General features: G+C 41.5%; 1 protein-coding gene across 2 annotated transcripts; it reads right to left on the bottom strand.

Moving 5' to 3' along the window:
* Positions 1 to 879: 879 nt before the first annotated feature.
* LOC140726089 (proenkephalin-A-B-like) lies at positions 880 to 11896 on the bottom strand. Of its 2 annotated transcripts, XM_073042039.1 has the most exons (4): positions 11750 to 11896; positions 11509 to 11621; positions 10739 to 10879; positions 880 to 1854 (listed from the first exon to the last, which is right to left on the bottom strand). In XM_073042039.1, the coding sequence occupies exons 3-4, from the start codon at positions 10874 to 10876 to the stop codon at positions 1195 to 1197; spliced, it is 798 nt and encodes a 265-aa protein (XP_072898140.1). In that variant the 5' UTR covers positions 10877 to 10879; positions 11509 to 11621; positions 11750 to 11896; the 3' UTR covers positions 880 to 1194. The 2 variants fall into 2 exon arrangements, with proteins under 2 accessions (XP_072898140.1, XP_072898130.1); XM_073042029.1 differs by lacking the exon at positions 11750 to 11896 and having other exon boundaries at positions 11509 to 11704.
* Positions 11897 to 20354: the final 8458 nt, after the last annotated feature.

Genomic DNA, 20354 nt, shown 5'->3' with positions numbered 1-20354 from the left:
CCCCACCCTGTTTCAGGTCTACATGGCTGGAATGTGCAGCAGATATTTCAGTCCCCCCATTTTTACCATGGCTGGGATGAAAGTTTTGGCTCAAAGCTTTGTCTGATGGCCTGGGATAGATCAGCAGATTAAGCTGCTTGCCATGCGTTGTTCAGGGGTACCAACATGTCCAGAAGAAAGGTGGCGGAACCACTTCCAGCAGGATCTGAGATTGTTTCACAGCCGCGAGTCTTACCTGCCAGGCAGAGTGGCCCCTTGTCGAGAAAGACATTATGCCACAAGAGTAAGAAATTGTCCACGGCGATTAAATCTTTAGGCTGAATGGGACAACTTAAAATTTACTATGCTGTGACTGTCTATATAATAGTTGTATTATAGTGTGTGTGTGTGTGTGTGTGTGTGTGTGTGTGTGTGTGTGTGTGTGTGTGTGTGTGTGTGTGTGTGTGTGTGTGTGTGTGTGTGTGTGTGTGTGTGTGACTACAGAGCAATATGTTACATACTTGAGATGGATTTTATATTGAGTTGGAGTTTACAGCTAAGCAGGCAGGAGTGTAGTGTATTTAATATTTAAGTAATATTGTAAATATATCGCTTGATTAAGTATTATTTGTTTACATAATTCTTTAGAGTTTATATGTTAATAGTATGTGAGTGGCATACATTATTACACCACCATATCATATGTGTGCGCCTCACTAAAGTAACAACGCAGTACACATGCAATCCTGCCTCCCATGTTTTTCTTTCAATTAGCTTCTGGAGTTACTAAACACAGCACAACTGCAGGAATAAATGAGAGTTTGAAAAATATAAATGACAGCAAAATTTAAAATATATTTTCTATTGAGTTAATGAAGAAATATAAAAATGCACAATGAATTTAAATATTTTGCAGTTAAATTTATTTTAGTATATACAACTACACAGTTGAGATTTTTTCTTTGTTTTGCATTTAATGAAAATTAGACAACATTTAACAAATTACAGTTAGAGAAGAAAGTGCACAAAGAAGGCATACAATTATATTTGACAACCTCACCTTAACCAAAGGTAACACAGATCAGCACACAACATGTTAAGTTGCAGGTCTCCTGTTTTTGGTAATCTAAGTTAAAAAAAAACAAACACCTGTACATTCTAAGCAACACAATACACTTAAATCTGAGAACAGGGACAGTCTTTCTGATTGAGGTTCTAATTCCTCATAAATCCACCATATCTCTTTTCAAATTCAGGGACTTCTTTGGAATATATTTCACCATCTTCGTCGGAAGGGACGAGAGCATCATTCCAACGTTTCATAAAACCGCCATACCTTTTCTGGTAATCTGGTTTCCCAAACCTTCTCATGAAGCCTCCATATCTCTTTTGCAATTCAGGCCACTCGTCTAATTCTTGGTTTTGTCTGAATGCATTCATGAATCCCCCATACCTCTTCATGATGTCACTGCGGCCATCAGAGTCGCCGTGGTCCAAGTAATGCTTCTGATCATTGAGCTCACTCAGGTTCAGCAGTTCTTTGAGAATGTCAGAAGAATCTACTGAAGAAGCACTCTCAACATCCTTCTTCATGAACCCCCCATATCTTTTATTCAGTATCTCCCTCCCCCTATTTTCATCGTGAACGTCGGCGAAGTATGTGTCACTGGGGTCTCCTTTTTTCATAAATCCACCATAGCGCTTCATGAAGCCGCCATATCGCTTGTTCAGAAGCTGGTGTTGTTCTTCCTTTTCCTTGTCATTTTCAGGAGCACTTTGACTGTCCTCGTGGAGTTTATTAATTTCCTCCAGCTCCTTGCACATCCCCCATGCCTTTCCTGATGGCGTCTTACCTTCACACTCTAATGTGCAACTCTGGAATAAAATAATATTTATGTATCAAAGAAAGCATAACTCTTTCCGAAAGGCAACATGGTAGTCAAACAAACCATGTGCTGGTTCTTAAACCTGTATTTTGGTGCTTTAAAATCTATTTTGCTCCGTTTTTGATGTGTGCTGTAGTGAAGAGAATTTGACTTCATTTGCATGCAGTGAATATGTTAACAGAATTTTTACATGATTTTGCAATTAACTTTTACTTTATTATTCAGTTCTGCTCAGTTGACAGCAGGTACTCAACTTAATAAGTAGTTTAATTTCTGGAATTTCATGGGTTTCAAGAGCACTATTGCATTGGAAGCCCCATCACCTGCAGTATTTCAATGAGAAGGCCCTTTGCCAAGTATCAGAACAACTAGGAATGATAGGTAAAATCATCCTATTAGAATTTCACTTGAAGATCTTTAAATTGTGCTCAGTCTGTGGCAGTGGCTGAATATTTCTCATTTTTATTCAGATGGAATTTAAAAACTATATTCACATGTAGGAAATTATAAAACCAGAGATTAATTTCCAGCTAAACTGAAAAAGTAGGCTTTACCGGCCACTGCCAGAATCTTCTGCTTATATAATCCAACCAGTTATGTTTTAGACCATAAGATACAGGAGCAGAAGTAGGTCATTCAGCCCATTGACTCTGCTCCGCCATTCAATCATGGGCTGATCCAATTCTTACAGTCATCCCCACTCCCCTGCCTTTGCCCCATGCCCTTCGATGCCCTGGCTAATCTCTTCCTTAAAAACACCCAATGACTTGGCCTCTATAGCTGCTTGTGGCAACAAATTCCACAGATTTACCACCCTCTGACTAAAGTAATTTCTCCGCATCTCAGTTCTAAATGGATGTCCTGCAGTCCTGAAGTCGTGCCCTTTTGTCCTAGAATCTCCTAAAATGGGAAGTAACTCTGCCATATCTAATCTGCTCAGGCCTTTTAACATTCAGAATGTTTCTATGAGATTCCCCCCCTCATTCTCCTGAACTCCGGGGAATACAGACCAACAGCTGCCAGACGTTCCTCATATGGTAACCCTTCCATTCCTGGAATCATTCTTGTGAATCCTCTCTGATCCCTTTGTAATGTCAGTATATCCTTTATAAAATAAGGAACCCAAAATGGTTGAGTGAACTTGGCCTTTTCTCCCTGGAGCAACAGAGGATGAGAGTTGACCTGATAGAGGTGTATATGATAATGAGAGGCATCGATCATGTGGACAGTCAGAGGCTTTTTTCTCAGGGCTGAAATGGCTAGCACGAGAGGGCACAGCTTTAAGCTACTTGGAAGTAGGTACAGAGGAGATGTCAGGGGTAAGTTTTTTTTACGCAGAGAGTGGTGAGTGCATGAAGCGGGCTGCCAGTGACAGTAGTGGAGACGGATACAATAGGGTCTTTTAAGACACTCCTGGACAGGTCCATGGAGCTCAGAAAAATAGAGGGCTGTGGGTAACCCGAGGTAATTTCAAGGTAAGGACATGTTCAACTCAGCTTTGTGGGCCAAAGGGTCTGTATTGTGTTGTAGGTTTTCTATGCTTCTAAAACTGCACACAATACTCCAAGTATGGTCTCATGAGAGCCTCAACATCACATCCCTGCTCTTATATTCTATACCTCTAGAAATGAATGCCAACATTGCATTCGCCTTCTTCACAACTGACTCAACCTGGAGATTAAACTTTAGGGTATTTTGCACAAGGACGCCCATATGATTTCTTTATGATTACACTAGCGTTGTTTCCCAGAAATCTGATAGTCTATTTGCAGAATTCTAAATGTAAGTTAAGAGTTATTACAACTTCTACACTCTTTTCCATGGTGTATGATCAAGATCCAACATCACACTCAACATCCAGCAAAGGCAATATACAAGTTGAACAAGCTTTACACTGAAAATAGGAAACAGTCGGTACAATTGTGTTCTGGAATTTTGCTGTGTAGAAGTGTGTATATTGTTCAGCTATGGTATTAGTATAGAAGGATGGTGGATTCTTGAGGAAATCAAGTCTTTTAGTTAGCATATTTTTATCCATTATAGTACTGTCAATTATACCTAAGTGTCCATATTTCTAAATTATGAATATATCCCTCAGTCGAAGCAGTGTATAGTTTTAAAATTATATGACATTTCTGCCAATTAACCTCTAGGTATTATGTTTATCTAATACCAACAGCTAACCACTGTTGAAAGGTATTCATGTCCAAAGAAAATATACCATAGATGCTGCCTGACTTGCTGAGTTCCTCTCACATATCAAGTATGTTACTCAATATTCCCTGCATCTACAGAATCTTGTGTTTTTGTGATCAGCTAGGCATGCTGCAGCTTTCTAGATTAAACAATTTAAAATAATGATTCTGTTATTCCCCTTTTCCTGTACAGTCGGATGTCCAATGCTCCACTACCTGGTACAAGGCAAACATTTATGTCAACTAAACCAATACTCCTAAATCTGGGCTCCTCACACTAAAACTGTGAGGCCACTCCTCAAAAACTAACTGCTGCAGTTATGACTGTGTGGCTGAGCACAGCTCCAATGCCATAATTGTTTGCTGATGACACCACTGTCCATAGATGGTGATGAATCAGCATAAAGGAGGGAGATTGAACATCTGGCCGAGTGGTGTCATAACAACAACCTCTCACTCAGTGGCAGCAAGACCAGAGCTGATTATAGATTTCAGTAGAAGGAAAGCAAAGGCCCATGAGCCAGTCCTCCTTGGAGGATTAGAGGTGAAGAGGGTTAGCAACTTTAAATTCCTATGTGTAATTGTTTTGGAGGACCTGTTTCGGGTCCAACACATAAGTACAATTACAAAGAAAGCACAGCAGTGCCTCTTCCTTAGGAGTTTACGCAGATCTTGGCATGGTATCTAAAACTTTGACAATCTTCTGTAGATGTGTAGTGGAGAATATATTGACTGGCTGTACCACAGCCTGATATGGAAACACCAATGCCCTTAAATGGAAAATCCTACAAAAGCTAGTAGATATGGCCCTACCCACCGCTGAGTACATCTACATAAAATGTTGTTACAGGAAGGCAGCATCCATCATTAGAGACCCAAACCACCCCAGGATATGCTCTCTTCTCACTGCTGCCATCAGGAAGAAGGCACAGGAGCCTCAGGACTTGCACCACCTGGTTCAGGAACTGTTACTATTCTCAGCCATCAAGCTCTTGAACCAAAGGGGCTAGCCTCGTTCAACTTCACTTGCCCCATCATTGAAACGTTCCCACAACCAATAAACTCACTTTCAAGGACTCTTCATCTCATGTTCTTGTTGTTTTTTGCACTCTGGTAGAACACTCTAGTTGGAAGGACTTTTTATTGATTCTGTAATAGTTATAGATTTGTCATGAATGCCCACAAAAAATTAATCTAAAGTAACCCAACTGGTTTCACACTGTTACAACACTTGAAGCAACACAACTGTAGCTAGTCCTGCCCAAGGGTCTCGGCCCAAAACATCAACTGTACTTTTTTCCATAGATACTGCCTGGCCTGCTGAGTTCCTCCAGAATTTTGTGTGTGTTGCCGGTGCAAATTGGGAGAGGAGCAACTTCCAAGATGTCCCACAGTCATAGAGATCTTGGAGGCTCATGACACAATCTTTTCATCCTATTACAAGTCTTTTCAATCATTCTTAGATTCAATTGCATCTTAAAAACCTGTTCACTTGTTCTTTTCTCTGCCCCACATTCTCTGTCCAACCTGCTGAGTGTTCAATCACCTTCTGTTTGTATTCCAACATTCTGAGTATTTTGCTTTACAAGATATTATAGCAAACTGCTGTACTCAGATAAATTAATCCATGTATTTTATTCTCTGTGCATAGCCAAAATTAATCACAAAGCTGAAAATCTTTCTTCCGGGCTGCCTGCAAGATGTGTGAGACAGCAGAAGAAAAAAAGTGGTAAGTGGTATTAGAGCACAAAATTCCCATGTATCATCCAGGATTTGAACCTACTACCTGCAATTCAATCAGTAAAAATTACAATCAAAGAATCATATTTCCCTACTTACAACTTTGAGAAAATACGAGGGGTGATTGATAAGTTCGTGGCCTAAGGTAGAAGGAGTCAATTTTAGAAAGCCTAGCACATTTATTTTTCAACATAGTCCCCTCCTACATGTACACACTTAGTGCAGCGGTCGTGGAGCATACAGATATCTTCTTTGTAGAAGTGGTCACAGCAGGGGTGATTGATAAGTTTGTGGCCTAAGGTGGAAGGAAATGAGTTATACAGCTCTCGTTACATGCGCGTGCAGTTCAACTCTTTGAGTGAAAATGCAGAAAGTTTGAAGTTAACAACTCATCTCCTTCTACCTTAAGCCACAAACTTATCAATCACCCCTGCTGTGGACCACTTCTGGAGGTCCAAGATGCCAACTTCTACAAAGAAGGGATCCGTATGCTCCACGACCGCTGGACTAAGTGTGTAAATGTAGGAAAATGTGCTAGGTTTTCTAAAATTGACTCCTTCTACCTTAAGCCACGAACTTATCAATCACCCCTCGTATAGGCTGGTCATCAGCTGTTTAGCATATTTATTCATGAATTTGATGACATAATTGGGAAGCAAATTTTAAACTGAACAATAAAGTATTAGCTGTATAAAAAGAAGTGGAGCCAAGAACATTAATAACAGTCACACTGGAACACCACCTGAAGGTTTCTCTTCAAGTCACACATTAATCTAGCCAGGAGAAATATCCTTTGTCATTAACTCTAACTGCTGGAACACTCTCCCAACAACATTGTGGGAGTATCATCACTGTAGGACTGCAGCAGTTTAGCACCTCCTGCAGGCAGTTAAGGATGTACTTGCCTTTGATGAATACAAATTTAAATTGAGTGAGCAGGCAGAGTTTTGACAGATCTCAGTGCAGATAAGATGAGTTGAAACATTTTGGAGTAAAGAATGTTATTTAAAAGGTGAAACTAAATCAGTCTTCTTCAATTCCCTTTAAGCACTTCAATCCCTGGCTTCTAATTCTCAACTAGCAACTAACTGAAACCCAACCAGGCTGTTTGTAGCTAAGTTTCTGAGGTGTATTAAAGGATGGATGTAAAGAGGAAGGTTGCCTTTTTAATATGGAGATGATCCCAGGGGATTCCAATCATTTCCAAAATGGTGATAAAAGCAGTCTTGGGAGATTTTAATGGAGGATGCACACGGATTCTTGATAAACAAAGTGATGAAAGGTTACTATGAATTGATTGTAATGTAAAATCGAGGTTCCAGTCAAATCAATCATCTATCAAGGTGCAAAGCAGCCTACTCGTCCTCCTGATTTATTGGTTTGTGGACTCATATGATTCACGGGAAGTCTAAATGCCCAGTGCAGCAGCCAGGCTGCATTTTTTCCAAGAACATTACTATCCTTTGGAGGAGAGACATAGATCCTTATATTTCCCTTTCTGACATGTGTTTATAGAATCCTTTAAAAAAATTATAACTCTTGTAAAGAGATATTGCTAGCTAAGATATTCCAACTTTTTATTCCATTTCTTGTTCGTTGCTCTAAGATCAGTCTTTATAATACACATTACATTAATGTACAATATAAGCAATAAACTTGAAACTTAAAAGCTTTAAAATGAAATAATACAACACAGATATAGGGAAAGTAGCATGTTAACAAATTATTATTCACATGCTAACAATATTTCATGATGTGATCTCTGCTGAAATAGTTTCACCATGTCAGAATAATGCTGAATGAAATTTCTCACTCCAAAGTCCTAAGCACTAAAGACTAGCTGACAGTTCAACTCAGAACTAAAGAAATGTTATACTTTCAAATTTGTTTGATGATATATAAAATTTATACAAAATTGAAGGATAGCCCAAGAGTACCAAGTAGACTTTGATCACAAGTGGATTAATGTTTTTTGTGAGACTTTCAGATGTGCAAATTGATTGTTCCATTTTCTACATCAAAAAGGAATCAATTGGTTATTAAGTACTTATCCTGGGGCCACGAAAAGCCTTATGTATTAGCACTGATTTATGTAACATAGCAACTTTTTGTGATTTGATTTCTACTGAAGATGCCTCCCAGCGTGTTTGAGAGTTATCCCAGCTTGTGTTGTGTTCACAGCTCTGAAAAAGAATGCAACATGATTCAACTGGCTGCATGTAGACAAACCTTCAGCACCACTATCATCTGGTTATTATTTATTGGGTCAGTGCCTCGTCTCATAAAATAATAACTTGTATGTCAGTTATGCTGCCAGCAGCACTTCCAAAACCATTTCTTGAAAAATGCCATCTTCCCAATAGAAGCAGTTAGTGAAAATTACTGCCATCGTTTGGCTTTTCTAGATTTACATTTAGAACATAGAACATAAGAATATCTACAGCACATTACAGGCCCTTTGGCCCACAACATTTTGCTGACCATTTAACCTACTCTAGAAGCTGCCTAGAATTTCCCTACTGCATAGCTCTCTATTGTCTCTAAGCTGCATGTACCTGGGAGTCTCTTAAAAGACCCTATTGTATCTGTCTCTACCACCGTCGCTGGCAGTGCATTCGACACACCCACCACTCTCTGCGTGAAAAACATCTCTGACATCCCCTCGGTACCTACTTACAAGCACCTTAAAACTATCCCCTTTCATGTTAGCTATTTCAGCCCTGGGAAAAAGCCTCTGGCCATCCACACGATCAATGCCTCTCATCATCTATCAGGTCACCTCCACACTCTCCGATCCAGCCAACATCCTTGTAAATCTCCTCTGCACTCTCTCTATAGCATTCACATCCTTCCTGTAGTGAGGTGACCGGAAACAGAATTGTGGTCTGCAGGAGGCTACTGCAGAAAACACCATTTAGCTGAACACCCTGCTGTTTCTGGTATACTTAGTGCAGGATGTTGACATCTTGGCTGTTTCAAGGTTGCAGCTGGCAAAGTCCATTCTTTTTAAAGATCATTCATGTTATGGCCATTTCATGCTTCTTTAAGTTGGTGGGCCATTTAACATCCTGCATTTAGTAGTAACGTCAGCGATCCGCCCCATTTTGAATTTGCGGCGTGCGCCTTTTTCACGTTTGCTTGTAATTTACACCTACTCATAACGTTAATTTTTGATTTCAGTAGCATTTCTCCTTAATGGAGGGAGCTAGCCTTTTCAAACTAAACCTTCGTTATTTATTTAGTCTATCTGCTAATTTAAATCTTCTACAGGGCTCATATTCTCTTACTTAGGTTGCACAGGACATTCCAATCAGTCCATTGATGCCGCCGGACCTGCTGAGTTACCCCGGCATTTTTGTGTATATTATCTGTATCAATTCCCATTTTCCAGCAGGTCTGAGTTTGATGACATGGCCTTTCGGATGCTGCTCTAAACACTTGGAAAACGTTGTGAGATTGCCTGTCTCCAACACCCTCAGGGCCTCCCAGCCATTTGTTATGTCGTGTACGTCTGCCATTACCGAAGGGTCCCTGGATCCCAGGTTGGGAACCCCTGCATTAGGCGGCGCGTTCCAGTTTCCAAGCACCCCCAGGCTCCCCTTTGGATCTCCTACACCATCTGATTATAGACAATTTCGCTAAGGAGAAAATTTCCTAACCCCATCTTCTTTATTGATGCTGCTGGTAACCACATCAAATTACGTATTCTCTGAGCATTCTCCTCTTCAAAGCTAACCCTGCCTCCCCATTCTCTCCTTACAAGCGAAACGTCCCATCGCAGGCAATACCTCGTTCAATCTCCGCTGCAGCCGCACAGTCCAAGCACATCTTTTCAATAGTTTGACATCAAGAACTACACACTGTACTCCGGCTGCGGTCTATCCTTTCAACCTTACACCAACCACGCCCCCTCCATTATTTTGAGCCCTGTCTAATGATGTCACGTTTCGGGATTCTGGGATACGTAGACCCACGTTCCTGTATTCCGCAGTACTTCCCAGGGTTCTATCAAACCTGATAAACAGCAAAATTAGAGTTGCGTCCCATTGGAAGTTAAACGGAATTTACATTAACATCTTGGAAATAACTATTTGAATTCGGGATTAACGGGAGAGTGGGAGTGAAATAAGTGTGATTTGTTGATCATTTGTTGTAGTTGGTGCTCTTGGCTGATCTCCAACTATGTCCGGAAATATAAAGATTTGAACAGATAGCCCTGAGCTGTTGTTGCCGCGATATAACTTCTAAGTGAGTTCGTTGTATAGTTCCGTCGGGGCGAGAATGTCGGGGAGTCTAGGGGAGAGGTGAATAGTCCCCCCCGAAGCTGCTCCGTGCTGCACATTACAACCCGCGATGGTCGGTGTTCATAATATTTGAGGAACGACTCGCTTTGTTGACTCCGGATTATTTTCCCTCCTTTTACAATAAAGGACTGGAAGTTGTTGGTTAATGGGCAAACCTTGGCGTAGCGGGGAAGTAATTCTGAGCACAACCAGCATGATGCTGCATCTCTCCCTCAAACGCATCTTCCCTCGCTGTCAGACAGATCCCTCCCCTACACTTTATCGCCCCGAAATCTATCGCTCTACTACTGAACGTTTTGTTTTGCGCTCGCTTCACGCGCCTACCATGCTCTAAACTGGAAAACAAATGATGCAGATCAATAATTAAAATGGATGATAAAATATTTATCTTCCTAAGAACCTTTAAGCACATCGGAACGCTCGCAATTCCACGAGCGGTGGAAATCAATCATACGCTTGCAGCACGGACAGTTCGGTCAGCGACCCCACTCAAAAATGCCAGTGACATCCCGCAGCTGCCGTAAACTTCTCATTGACGTTCGGGTTTCACACGAGTTGGTTAAAACTGTTCTTTCATCTGTATGTGTGTACAATCAATGTTTATGTTAAAGTGTCCAAGGTCGTTTAAACTCACCAGCGAGTTGAACTCCGTGGCATGGCCGGCTAAATGGTAGGCACAGTAGGCACATTCCTGGTCACAATCTGCCCCGACCGCTACGAAGGAGGCACACAACACCGCCAGCAGGCAATGGCACTTCCACGGTAACGCCATTAGCTGAAAGAGAATGCGGTACACAAAGCATACAGCTGAATGATCGTTTTCTCGTTTAAACTTTTCATTTTCTGCATCGGTTAACTAGATTTAAGCACCTTCACACCATTCTTCACTGCATTAAACCGATCAAAGTAATCGCAGCTTTGGGTCATCCATTGGTAGTTCAAAGGTTTGTTCACATATCATCATTATAGGAACAGAATAAATTTTGAGGAAGGTTCAAGTTGAAATTTATCGTCATAGACATAAAAAAAACACAGGACGTATTTCTACTGTTAATCGGGCGTATCAGCTCTGTCAAAGAATGGCTACAGCTACTTTTAATGGAACAAGAAACCGGACGGCGTTTCGATTGCAGTAGGTAGAACTACCGTGCCCTAGAGAGATCAGTCAACGATGGAAGTGCGATTTATCACCTAGGTTTGGAAGGTGAACTTACATATAAACTCGCTAAAGAGCGTAAACATGAATGGACTCACTTTGATAGCAAGAAGAAACCCGCTCGCTTGTTAAAATTGCTGAGAATCGTGGTTCCGGTGAATTCAGAAAGTTTTACTTAAATGCTCCCGTTCATCAAGGACCATGTAGATAAGTAGCGCCCTACGCCCATTAAGCTGTTTTTTACCTACCTTTGTCGCAGGCTTTCTGAAAACGAAACCCTTCTGATGCCGGGTGAAGGTTTCTAGATCTTGCAGACTTTGCCTGGTATTTATAGAGGAATGTGCCGCTCTCCGGAAACAACCTGGAAAACAGACAAATGACCCGTAGTTATGGTAGTCAGTTTGCCTGTCTACTGATTTCTTAACCGTCTCGCCTCGCGCCTTTAAGTAAGGGCGGGTCGCAGTGGGCAACTGTCAATCGCTACTCAACCTGTCAAGCTGTTAATATTTACAGCTCCTGAAATGGAAGCGATTCAGAGTAACGATCACAAGAGGAGAATAGTTGCCTGGAGGTCCCGGGATGCAGAACTTTATTCTTCTGCGGCGTGTGACAGATTGCCGCCCACGGGCCAGAACACTTTAGGATCTAATTGGCAGCTTAACTTGTGCTCGTAAATAAGACCAGAAGACATAGGAGCAGAATTAGGCCACTCGGCCCATCGATCTGCTCCGCCGTTCCATCCTGGCTGGTTTATTATTGCTCTCAGCTTATTCTCCTGCCTCCTCGCCATAGTCTTTTACTAATCAAGAACCCATCATCCTCTGTTTTAAATGTACTCAATGAGTTAGCCTCTACATCCATCCGTGGCAATGAATTCCACGGATTCACCACCTTCTAGCTAAAGAAATTCCTCCTTATCTCTGTCCTAAATGGACGTCCGTCTTATCTGAGGCAGTGCCCTCTGGTTCTAGACTCACCCACTATAGGAAACAACAGCCTCCACACTCACTCTATCGAGACCTTTCAATATTCTATGTGTTTCATTGAGACACCCCCTCCCCGCATTCTTCCAAACTCCAGGGAGTACAGACTCGGAACCATCAAACGCTACTCGTACGTTAACCCTTTCATTTCCGATATCATTCTCGTGAAAGTCCTCTGGACCCTCTCCAATCTCTTATTAGATAATGGACCTAAAACTGCTCACAATACACCATTTGCGGTCTGACCAGTGCTTTATAAAGCCTCAGCATCACATCCTTGCTGTTATATTCTTGTCCTCTCGAAATTGATGCTAACATTGCTTTTGCCTTTCTTAACACCGGCACAACCTGCAAGTTACCCTTTGGGGAATCGTGCCCGAGGACTCTCAAGTCCCTTTGCGCCTCTGATTTTTGAATTTTCTCTCCATTTAGAAAATAGTCAATAGATTTATTCCTTCTACCAATGTGCATCACCATACTCTTCCCCACACTATATTCCATCTGCCACCTCTTTGCCTATTCCCCCAATCTGTCTAAACCTTTTTGCAGATTCCCTTTTTCCTCAACACTACCTTACCCCTTCACCTAGCTTCACATCGTCTGCAAAACCTGTCACAAAGCTATCAATTCCGTCATCCAAATCTTTAACATGTAATGTAAAAAAGTGATCGAAGTACCGACCCCTGTGGTAGCCAATCAGAACTGGCCCCCTTTATTCCCACTCTGTGCTTCCTGTAAGTCTGCCAATCTTATATATGTGCTAGCATCTATCATTTAATATCATGGACTCTGATCTTGTTAAGTAGCTTCGTATGTGGTGGCTTGTCAAAGGCCTTCTGAAAATCTAACTAAACGACATCCACTGAGTATCATTTGTCTATCCTGCTTGTCATTTTCTCAAAGAATTCCAACAAATTTGCCAGGCAAGATTTCCTCTTAATAAAGCATGCTGACTCTGGCCTACTTTATCATGTTCTGCCAAAAACTGACCCTTAATAATGAACTCCAACATCTTCCCACCCACCGAAGATAGGCTAACACACACATAATTTCCATTCCTTTGCCTCCTATTCTTAAAGAGTGAGGTGACATTTGCAATTTTCCAGTCCTCTAAAACCATTCCAGAATCCAGTGATTTTTGAAAGGTCAGTACCAATGTCTCCACATTCTCTTTCAGAAGCCTGAGGTGTAGTCCTTCAGACCTTTCAGTTTCCCAAGCACCTTCTCCTTAGTAATAACAATTACACTCAATTCTGCCCCTAAGACACTCACAAATTTCTGGCATACTGCTAGCGTCTTCTCCATTGACATAAAAAAGTTTCTCTGCCACGTCTTGTCCCCCATTTCTACCTGTCCAGCATTATTTCCAGTGGTCTAATAACCACTCTCACCTGTCTTTTACTCTTTGTACAGTTTGTCTGAAAAAAAAGGTTTGGTATCCTCTTTTATATTTATTGGTTAGCTTTCTTTCATCTTTTCTTTCCTTATGGCTTTTTTTTTAAATTCCCTTACATTGTTTTTAAACGTTTCCCAACCCTCTAACTTCCCACTAATTTTTAAAATATTATGTGCCCTCTCTGACTATTATATGCTTTGACTTCCCTTGAGAGCCACAGTTGCCTCACCCTCCCTTGAGAATACTTCTCCATCATTGGGATTTATTTGTCCTGTGCATTCTGAATTGCCCCAGAAACAACAACCATTGCTGTTCTTTCCCCAACATTGATAGTGTCCCCTTCCAATCAAATTTGGCCCACTCTTCTCTCATGTCCCTATAATTCCCTTTACTCCACTGTAATACCAATACATCTGACTTTATCTTCTTTCTCTTAAATAACAGAGTAAATTCTATTGTATTATGATCACTATCCACTAAGGGTTCCTTTACCTTAAGCTCCCTAATCAAATCTGGTTCATTACATAACACCCAATCCAGAATTGCCTTTCCCCTAGAGGGCTCAACTACAAGCTGCTCATCTTGTAGGCATTCTACAAATTCCTTCTCTTGGGATCCAGGATCGACCTGATTTTCCCAATCTACCTGCATATTGAATTCCCCCATGACTATGGTAATATTGACCTTCATGCTTTAATATCTCCTGCTGTTATTTCTATTCCATATCCTGGTTACTGTTCTGAGGCTTGTATACAACTCTCACCAGGGTCTTTTTGCCCTTGTCGTTTCTTAACTCTGCCCACAAGGATTATACTTCTTCTGATCCTATATCACCTTTCGAAGGATTAATTTCAATTTTTTTTTACAGAGTCATCCCAACCCCTCTGCCTGTCTGCCTGCCCTTTCGATACAAGGCGTGTCTTTGGATGTTAAGCTCCCAACTATAATCTTCTTAGAGCCACGGCTTGGTGATGCTCACAACGTCATAAATGCCAGTTTCTAACTGCGCTTAAACATCTCTTATTTTATTCCGTGCTTTCAGATATAAGATCTGCCTGTCCCTTCTCACAGCCTCACTACACAACGCATCGATTTGTCCCACCCTGAGCCTTATCTCTCCGGTTCCTATCCCCCTGCCAAATTAGTTTAAACCAAGGGGAGGGGCGTTTGGTGCCCCAGTCCTTTTTCAAAGGTTCTAATGGGCAAAATTGTCCAAGATATTCATATTCTGATACAAATCTCGCGCATCGCTACTTTTAAGGAGTGCAGAAACCCACAAGCATGTAATCTTTCAAAACATGTTTACAATTGCGGTAAATTAAAGTCAAATTTCGACACTATTTGGCAGTCTTCGGGCACATTTAAAAGATAGCGACAAGCAAGTTAAAAGTAAATGCCAAATCAATTAAGGTCTTTATGAGTAGAGTGTAATGCCACGTCTCGTAATACCACACGCCTCTAAGCAAGATCGCACAGAGGCAGATGTGGGCAGCAATCTGTTTCCGATATATCAACCGCCCAGAGAGCAGACTATAGAATTACAAACAATAAAAGGACGCATTCCAGATCAAACGAATTCCATCCGATTTAAATCGAGTTATCACTGTTTTCTAATTAACAATTCCTAAGTTACAGCCCATCCCCAAGGTCCATAAAATTCAATTTGCCTTCCTTGATCATTTTAACTGTATTTCGAGTCGTGAGTACTTGCTGTCGTGCGCCGGTAACTAACGAGAGTAGTAAATGTGGACAAGAAAACCGAACAGTAATAAGCCTGGTCTAAGCTTAGCGGCACAGCCTGGCGTTAGTGTTCAATTTCTCGGCGGGATCTGATTTTGTTCAAATATTACATTTTGTTGTTGAAATTCAGAGGAAGCTAAGCCATTTCGTCACTGAGCTAGCCTTTCACTAGAAATGTGTGTGTCGCCAGCGGTAACATAAATGTTAAACGCGTACATATATTTGACTGATGGATTATTGTGCTTCACACCAGGATAGTCACAGAGTCGCTTCTATGCCTTGTGAAAATATAAGAAAGCTTTCCCGCTTTCTATAATATTACTGTGTAGATATAGAGGACATTTATCTCTGAACTTTCCATCGCCGTTGTATTAGTTATTGGCAATGTAGCTGCTTAGACAGTCGGTTATCTACCAGATCTCCAGCGCTGTTCGCTCCGTGCTGGAGTGGCGAAAGAACAGAAAGCTCCGGCATAAGCGAATTCGACGCCCCTTTGGGAGGGACCCTAGTCGGAGTATTTCCTACTTCGTTTTGCCGCTTTTCAAGTATTTCATTGTCTCCTGTAAGTGGGGATGCATCAAGTTCATATAAAATTCACTGGAACACAATCAAAAAGGTGCTTTTTTCTCCATCCCTTTTGTTAACTCCTCTAAATCTGGACAGCAGTCAGTACCCGCTGTTAGTCTGGCCCAGTCAGCTTAATCAGCTAGGTTTCAACATTATCTGCCCCCAGCAACATAAAGAAATTGCCAGTGCATTTCAGGTAAGATTACTAACGGCGAAAAAAGCAGCTGTACATTGGTTATGTAGAAAGTTGCGAACACAAGAGTTTTTGCAGATGCTAGTAATACACACACCGCGCTGGAGGAACTCAGCAGGTCGGGCAGCGTCTATTGCGAGGAATAAAGCAGTCGCCATTTTGGGTCACGACCCTTATTCAGGACTGGAAGGAGGGAGGAAGATGCCAGAATAACAGAATGGGAGAGGAGAAGGAGTCCAAAGGAGCAGGTGATAGTTGAGACCAGGTGAGGGGTAAGGAACAGTAGGTGGGTGGGTGGGGAGGGGGTTGAAGTGAGTAGCTGGGAGGTGAAGGGTTGAAGACGTAGGAATCTTGGAGGAAGAGAAGAGTGGAACTGTAAAAAAGGAGGAATGACGGGTAGTTGATGAGAAGGGGTATGAGGGACGCCAGAATGGGAATGGAAAAAGAGAGAAGGGGAGGAGGAGAAATGACCGGAAGTTAGTGAAATCGAAGTTCATGCATTCAGATTGGATGTTCCCCAGAAGGAAGATGTTGCTACGCCAACCTGAGAGTGGCCTCCTCGTGACCGTAGAAAACGCCGTGGACCGACATGTTTGAATGGAAATTTGAAGCAGAATAAAATGGGTGACCGCCGGGAGATTCCACATTTTGTTGCCGACCTAGTGAAGGTGCTTGACGAAGCGATCTCCTAATCTATCTTGTGTCTCTCTAATGTAGAGAAGGCGGCAACGGAAGTAGCGGATACAGTAGATGACCCTGACAGATCACAAGTGAGATGTCGCCTCTCCCGAAAGGACTGTATGGGGCCCTAAATGTGGCGACGGAGGTGATGTCAACGTGCAAGGCTAAATGCCAGGACGAGATCAGTGCGGAGGAACGAGTGGGCAACTTGATCTTTCTCCTTGGCACTTAGCAAACGGGACAAGAGCTGTACCTGCCCGTTCATCTCTTCCCATTCTACCAGTCATGACCCCAACCGATCCTTCCAGGTGAAGCGACACCTCACCTGCGATATGTCCGGGTCTTCTACCGTATCAGCTGCTCCCGGTGCGGCCTCCCTATATTGGGGAGACCCAGCATAGACTGAGAGACCAGTTCGTCAAGCACCTTCGCCCACTCCGCCGCAAAAGGCGGATTTCCCGGTGGCTCTGGCCACCCATTTAAAATCTCCCCATTTCCATTCCGACGTGTCAGTCCATGGCGTCCTACGATGAGGCCACTCGCAGGATGGACAAGTAACACCTCATACGTATTCCGTTTGATGGGATGAAGATCTATTTCTCTAATTTTCGGCAATTTCTACCATGTCCCCCTTCACTTTTTTTTCTATTCCTCATTCGAGCTCCCCTCTTACCCTTTCTATTTTTCTCACCTGTCTGTCACCTCGCTCTGGTGCCCCTCCTACTTCTCTTTCTTCCATTCCTTCTACTTCAGTCCTTTTTATGTTCCACCTATTACCTCCCAGCCCCTTGCTTGTAACTCCCTCCCCATCGACCTAACTTCCCCTCATCTGTTTTACCTATTACCTGCCATCTTGTACTCCATCTCCTCCCCCACCTTCTTCCCCTTTCCATTATGTCAGTCCTGGCGATGAGGCTGGGACTGAAATGTCGACTGTTTAATCCTCTCCATAGATGCTGCTTGACCAGTGGAGTTCCTCCAGCATTCTGTGGATGCAGAATAATGTGATTCTTTTATAGTTCAGATTCATCAATGCAAACAATGGTTTCAAATAGGTTAGCAGCTAGGGGCATTGCTTATTTACCATATGAGAAGAAATTTTGTGTTCTCCTATACTTCTGGCATTTAGAAACAACTGCCAGTATTTGCCTGGAGCTTAGCCAATTTAGCATTAGTGATGGGAGAGAATGCTTAGCCCCCTTTTTCCTTTTGTTCTAAGTTCCAAATAACAACCAAGCACTAAAGTTATATCACAAAAGGTCAAAAATGAAAATCATGCCTTTGATAAGTGGTGAACTAGCCTCTGGAGACTGGGTCTCAATTTCTAATCTTCTTGTCCATTCTTGTCTAAAATAAGTAAAATAAAATTTATGTTTCAATGAAGGATGAATTGCCTATTTTATGATTACTTACAAGTTCTTGATTATTAACATTATTATACACTTGGTAGCCACTTCATTAGGTACACCTACTTGTTAATGCAACTATCTAAACAGCCAATCATGTGGTAGCAACTCAACGCCTGAAAGTATGCAGACATGGTCAAGAGGTCCAATTGCTGTTCAAACCAAGCATCAGAATGTGGAAGAAATATGAACTAAGTGACTTTGACCGTGGAATGATGATTGGTGGCAGAAGGGATGATTTGAGTTTCTCAGAGCCTGCTGAGGTCCAGGGATTTTCATGCACAACAGTCTCTAGAGTTTACAGAGAATGATGTGAAAACAGACAAAAAATCCAACAAGTGACAGTTTAGTGGGAAAAATGCCTTGTTAATGGAAAAGTCAGAGGAGAGTGGCCAGACTGCTTCAAGCTAATGGGAAGATAACATTAACTCAAATAATCATGTGTGTGCAGATTAGCATCTCTTAATGCACAACACGTAGAACCTTGAAGTGCATGGACTACAGCTGCAAAAGACCATAAAGGTGTACCTCCTGTACCTAATAAAGTGACCACTGAGTGTATATTGATATTTTATGACATCAAATTTGATAATGCACATTTAGGTTTTTGATAGTGTTGTAGAAGGATTCAATTTTTGGGAGCTATACATTTGAAATTCATCTGAGTCATTGGCAGTGGGAGTTGCACATTTGTGTCTCTGTGGCTTAAAGGGGCAAAAGTTTCAAAGTTTTGAAAGTTTAATGGAAGCAAAAATCACTTTGAGGGCACACTTTTCATTCTGATATGAGCCAGTAAAGTGATTCTTATGTTTGTTGCATGTTAAAATCCAGCATAGACACATCCCAATTGGAGATGTGAAGTTTCGTTAGAACTTTCGATTTGAAAGTTTCCATTTCTATATGCCATAAATAAATAGAGTAGATTTTTTTCAACAGTAAGAATAAGAATGAAAAGAACTTTGAGTTATCTTTCTTCTTAAACAGCTCTAAGGTACAGAAGAATTCCTTTGACTATAGTTCCAGGGAGAGTAATAAGTTCTAGGCAGAAACTATAGTTTGTCACAGATGGGACAGATGGAGCATAACAGCAGAAGTAGCTGGGTAGATTTGTTTATTACATGTTCCTTCTGCTGTTTGCATTTGGCTTTCCACATGGTTCTCTTGGAGGGACTCATTGTGCTCCTGTTTTGTTTTTGGATTGTGTTCCACCAACTTGAGCAATTGTTAGCCAAGGACTCCATAAACTGGTAAAGATGTTACATTTTTTAAAGCAGATTTTGTGGATCTCCTTCAAGCATTTCTCTGGCTTCCTCAAAACCAATTGACAAGGCAGAACTCAGAGTACAGTCTTTGGTGTCAGATATGTGAATGATGTAGTGCACACACTGAAGCTAGACAAGCATGTTCAGAGCTCTGATATTTGGTTTGTCTGCAATAGAGGATGAAGATTTTATGGAGATGGCATTGATGGCACTTCTGTAGTGCTTTGAGATTCCTACTGTAAGTTGTTCACATCATTGCTGTATACAGGAGAGTGGAGAGGGCTATTACTCAATAAGTATGAGTTTAATATAATGACTGAGACCTTGGATACAGCATTGGTATTTGCCCTCACCAAGAGATATACAAATGATCTGCATTGACCAGTGTACCAAGGTAAATGCTGATACACAATGTTTGGTCAGATTGGTGAAGGACCTTTGTCTTCTATATTTTTAGTGTAAGGCTCAACATATTGCATGCTCCAAGGACGAATTCTACAATAGTTTGTAAATGTGCACATACTCAAATGTCGCTTGTTCACTGTAATTTATTTGACGGTTGAAATTCTTCTGATCTTTAATCTGGAGAGAAGATGGACAATTATAGTGGATAAAGTTTGGACAATTTCCTATTTATTCTATAGGTGAGGTGCTTTTTGGAAGTGATCATAAACATTTCAGTGAGGAAGAACAAGAAATATATTGTTATATTTGCACAGCTGTGTTTGATCCCAGTCTGTCTGGGACTGAGTTTCTGATAGATCTATTAATGAAGATTATGTCTTGCATGGAGTGTATTGAGGATGATCATAAATTTTTGGAGGCAGGCAGATTTGAGAACGATCCTTCAGAATCTCTCTAGGTTA

Source organism: Hemitrygon akajei, chromosome 1 (genome assembly GCF_048418815.1).
Source record: "Hemitrygon akajei chromosome 1, sHemAka1.3, whole genome shotgun sequence".
In the NCBI taxonomy this organism is placed as follows: domain Eukaryota; kingdom Metazoa; phylum Chordata; class Chondrichthyes; order Myliobatiformes; family Dasyatidae; genus Hemitrygon; species Hemitrygon akajei.
Note: the sequence above shows the minus strand (reverse complement) of the source record. Positions and strands in the feature narration are given on the sequence as shown.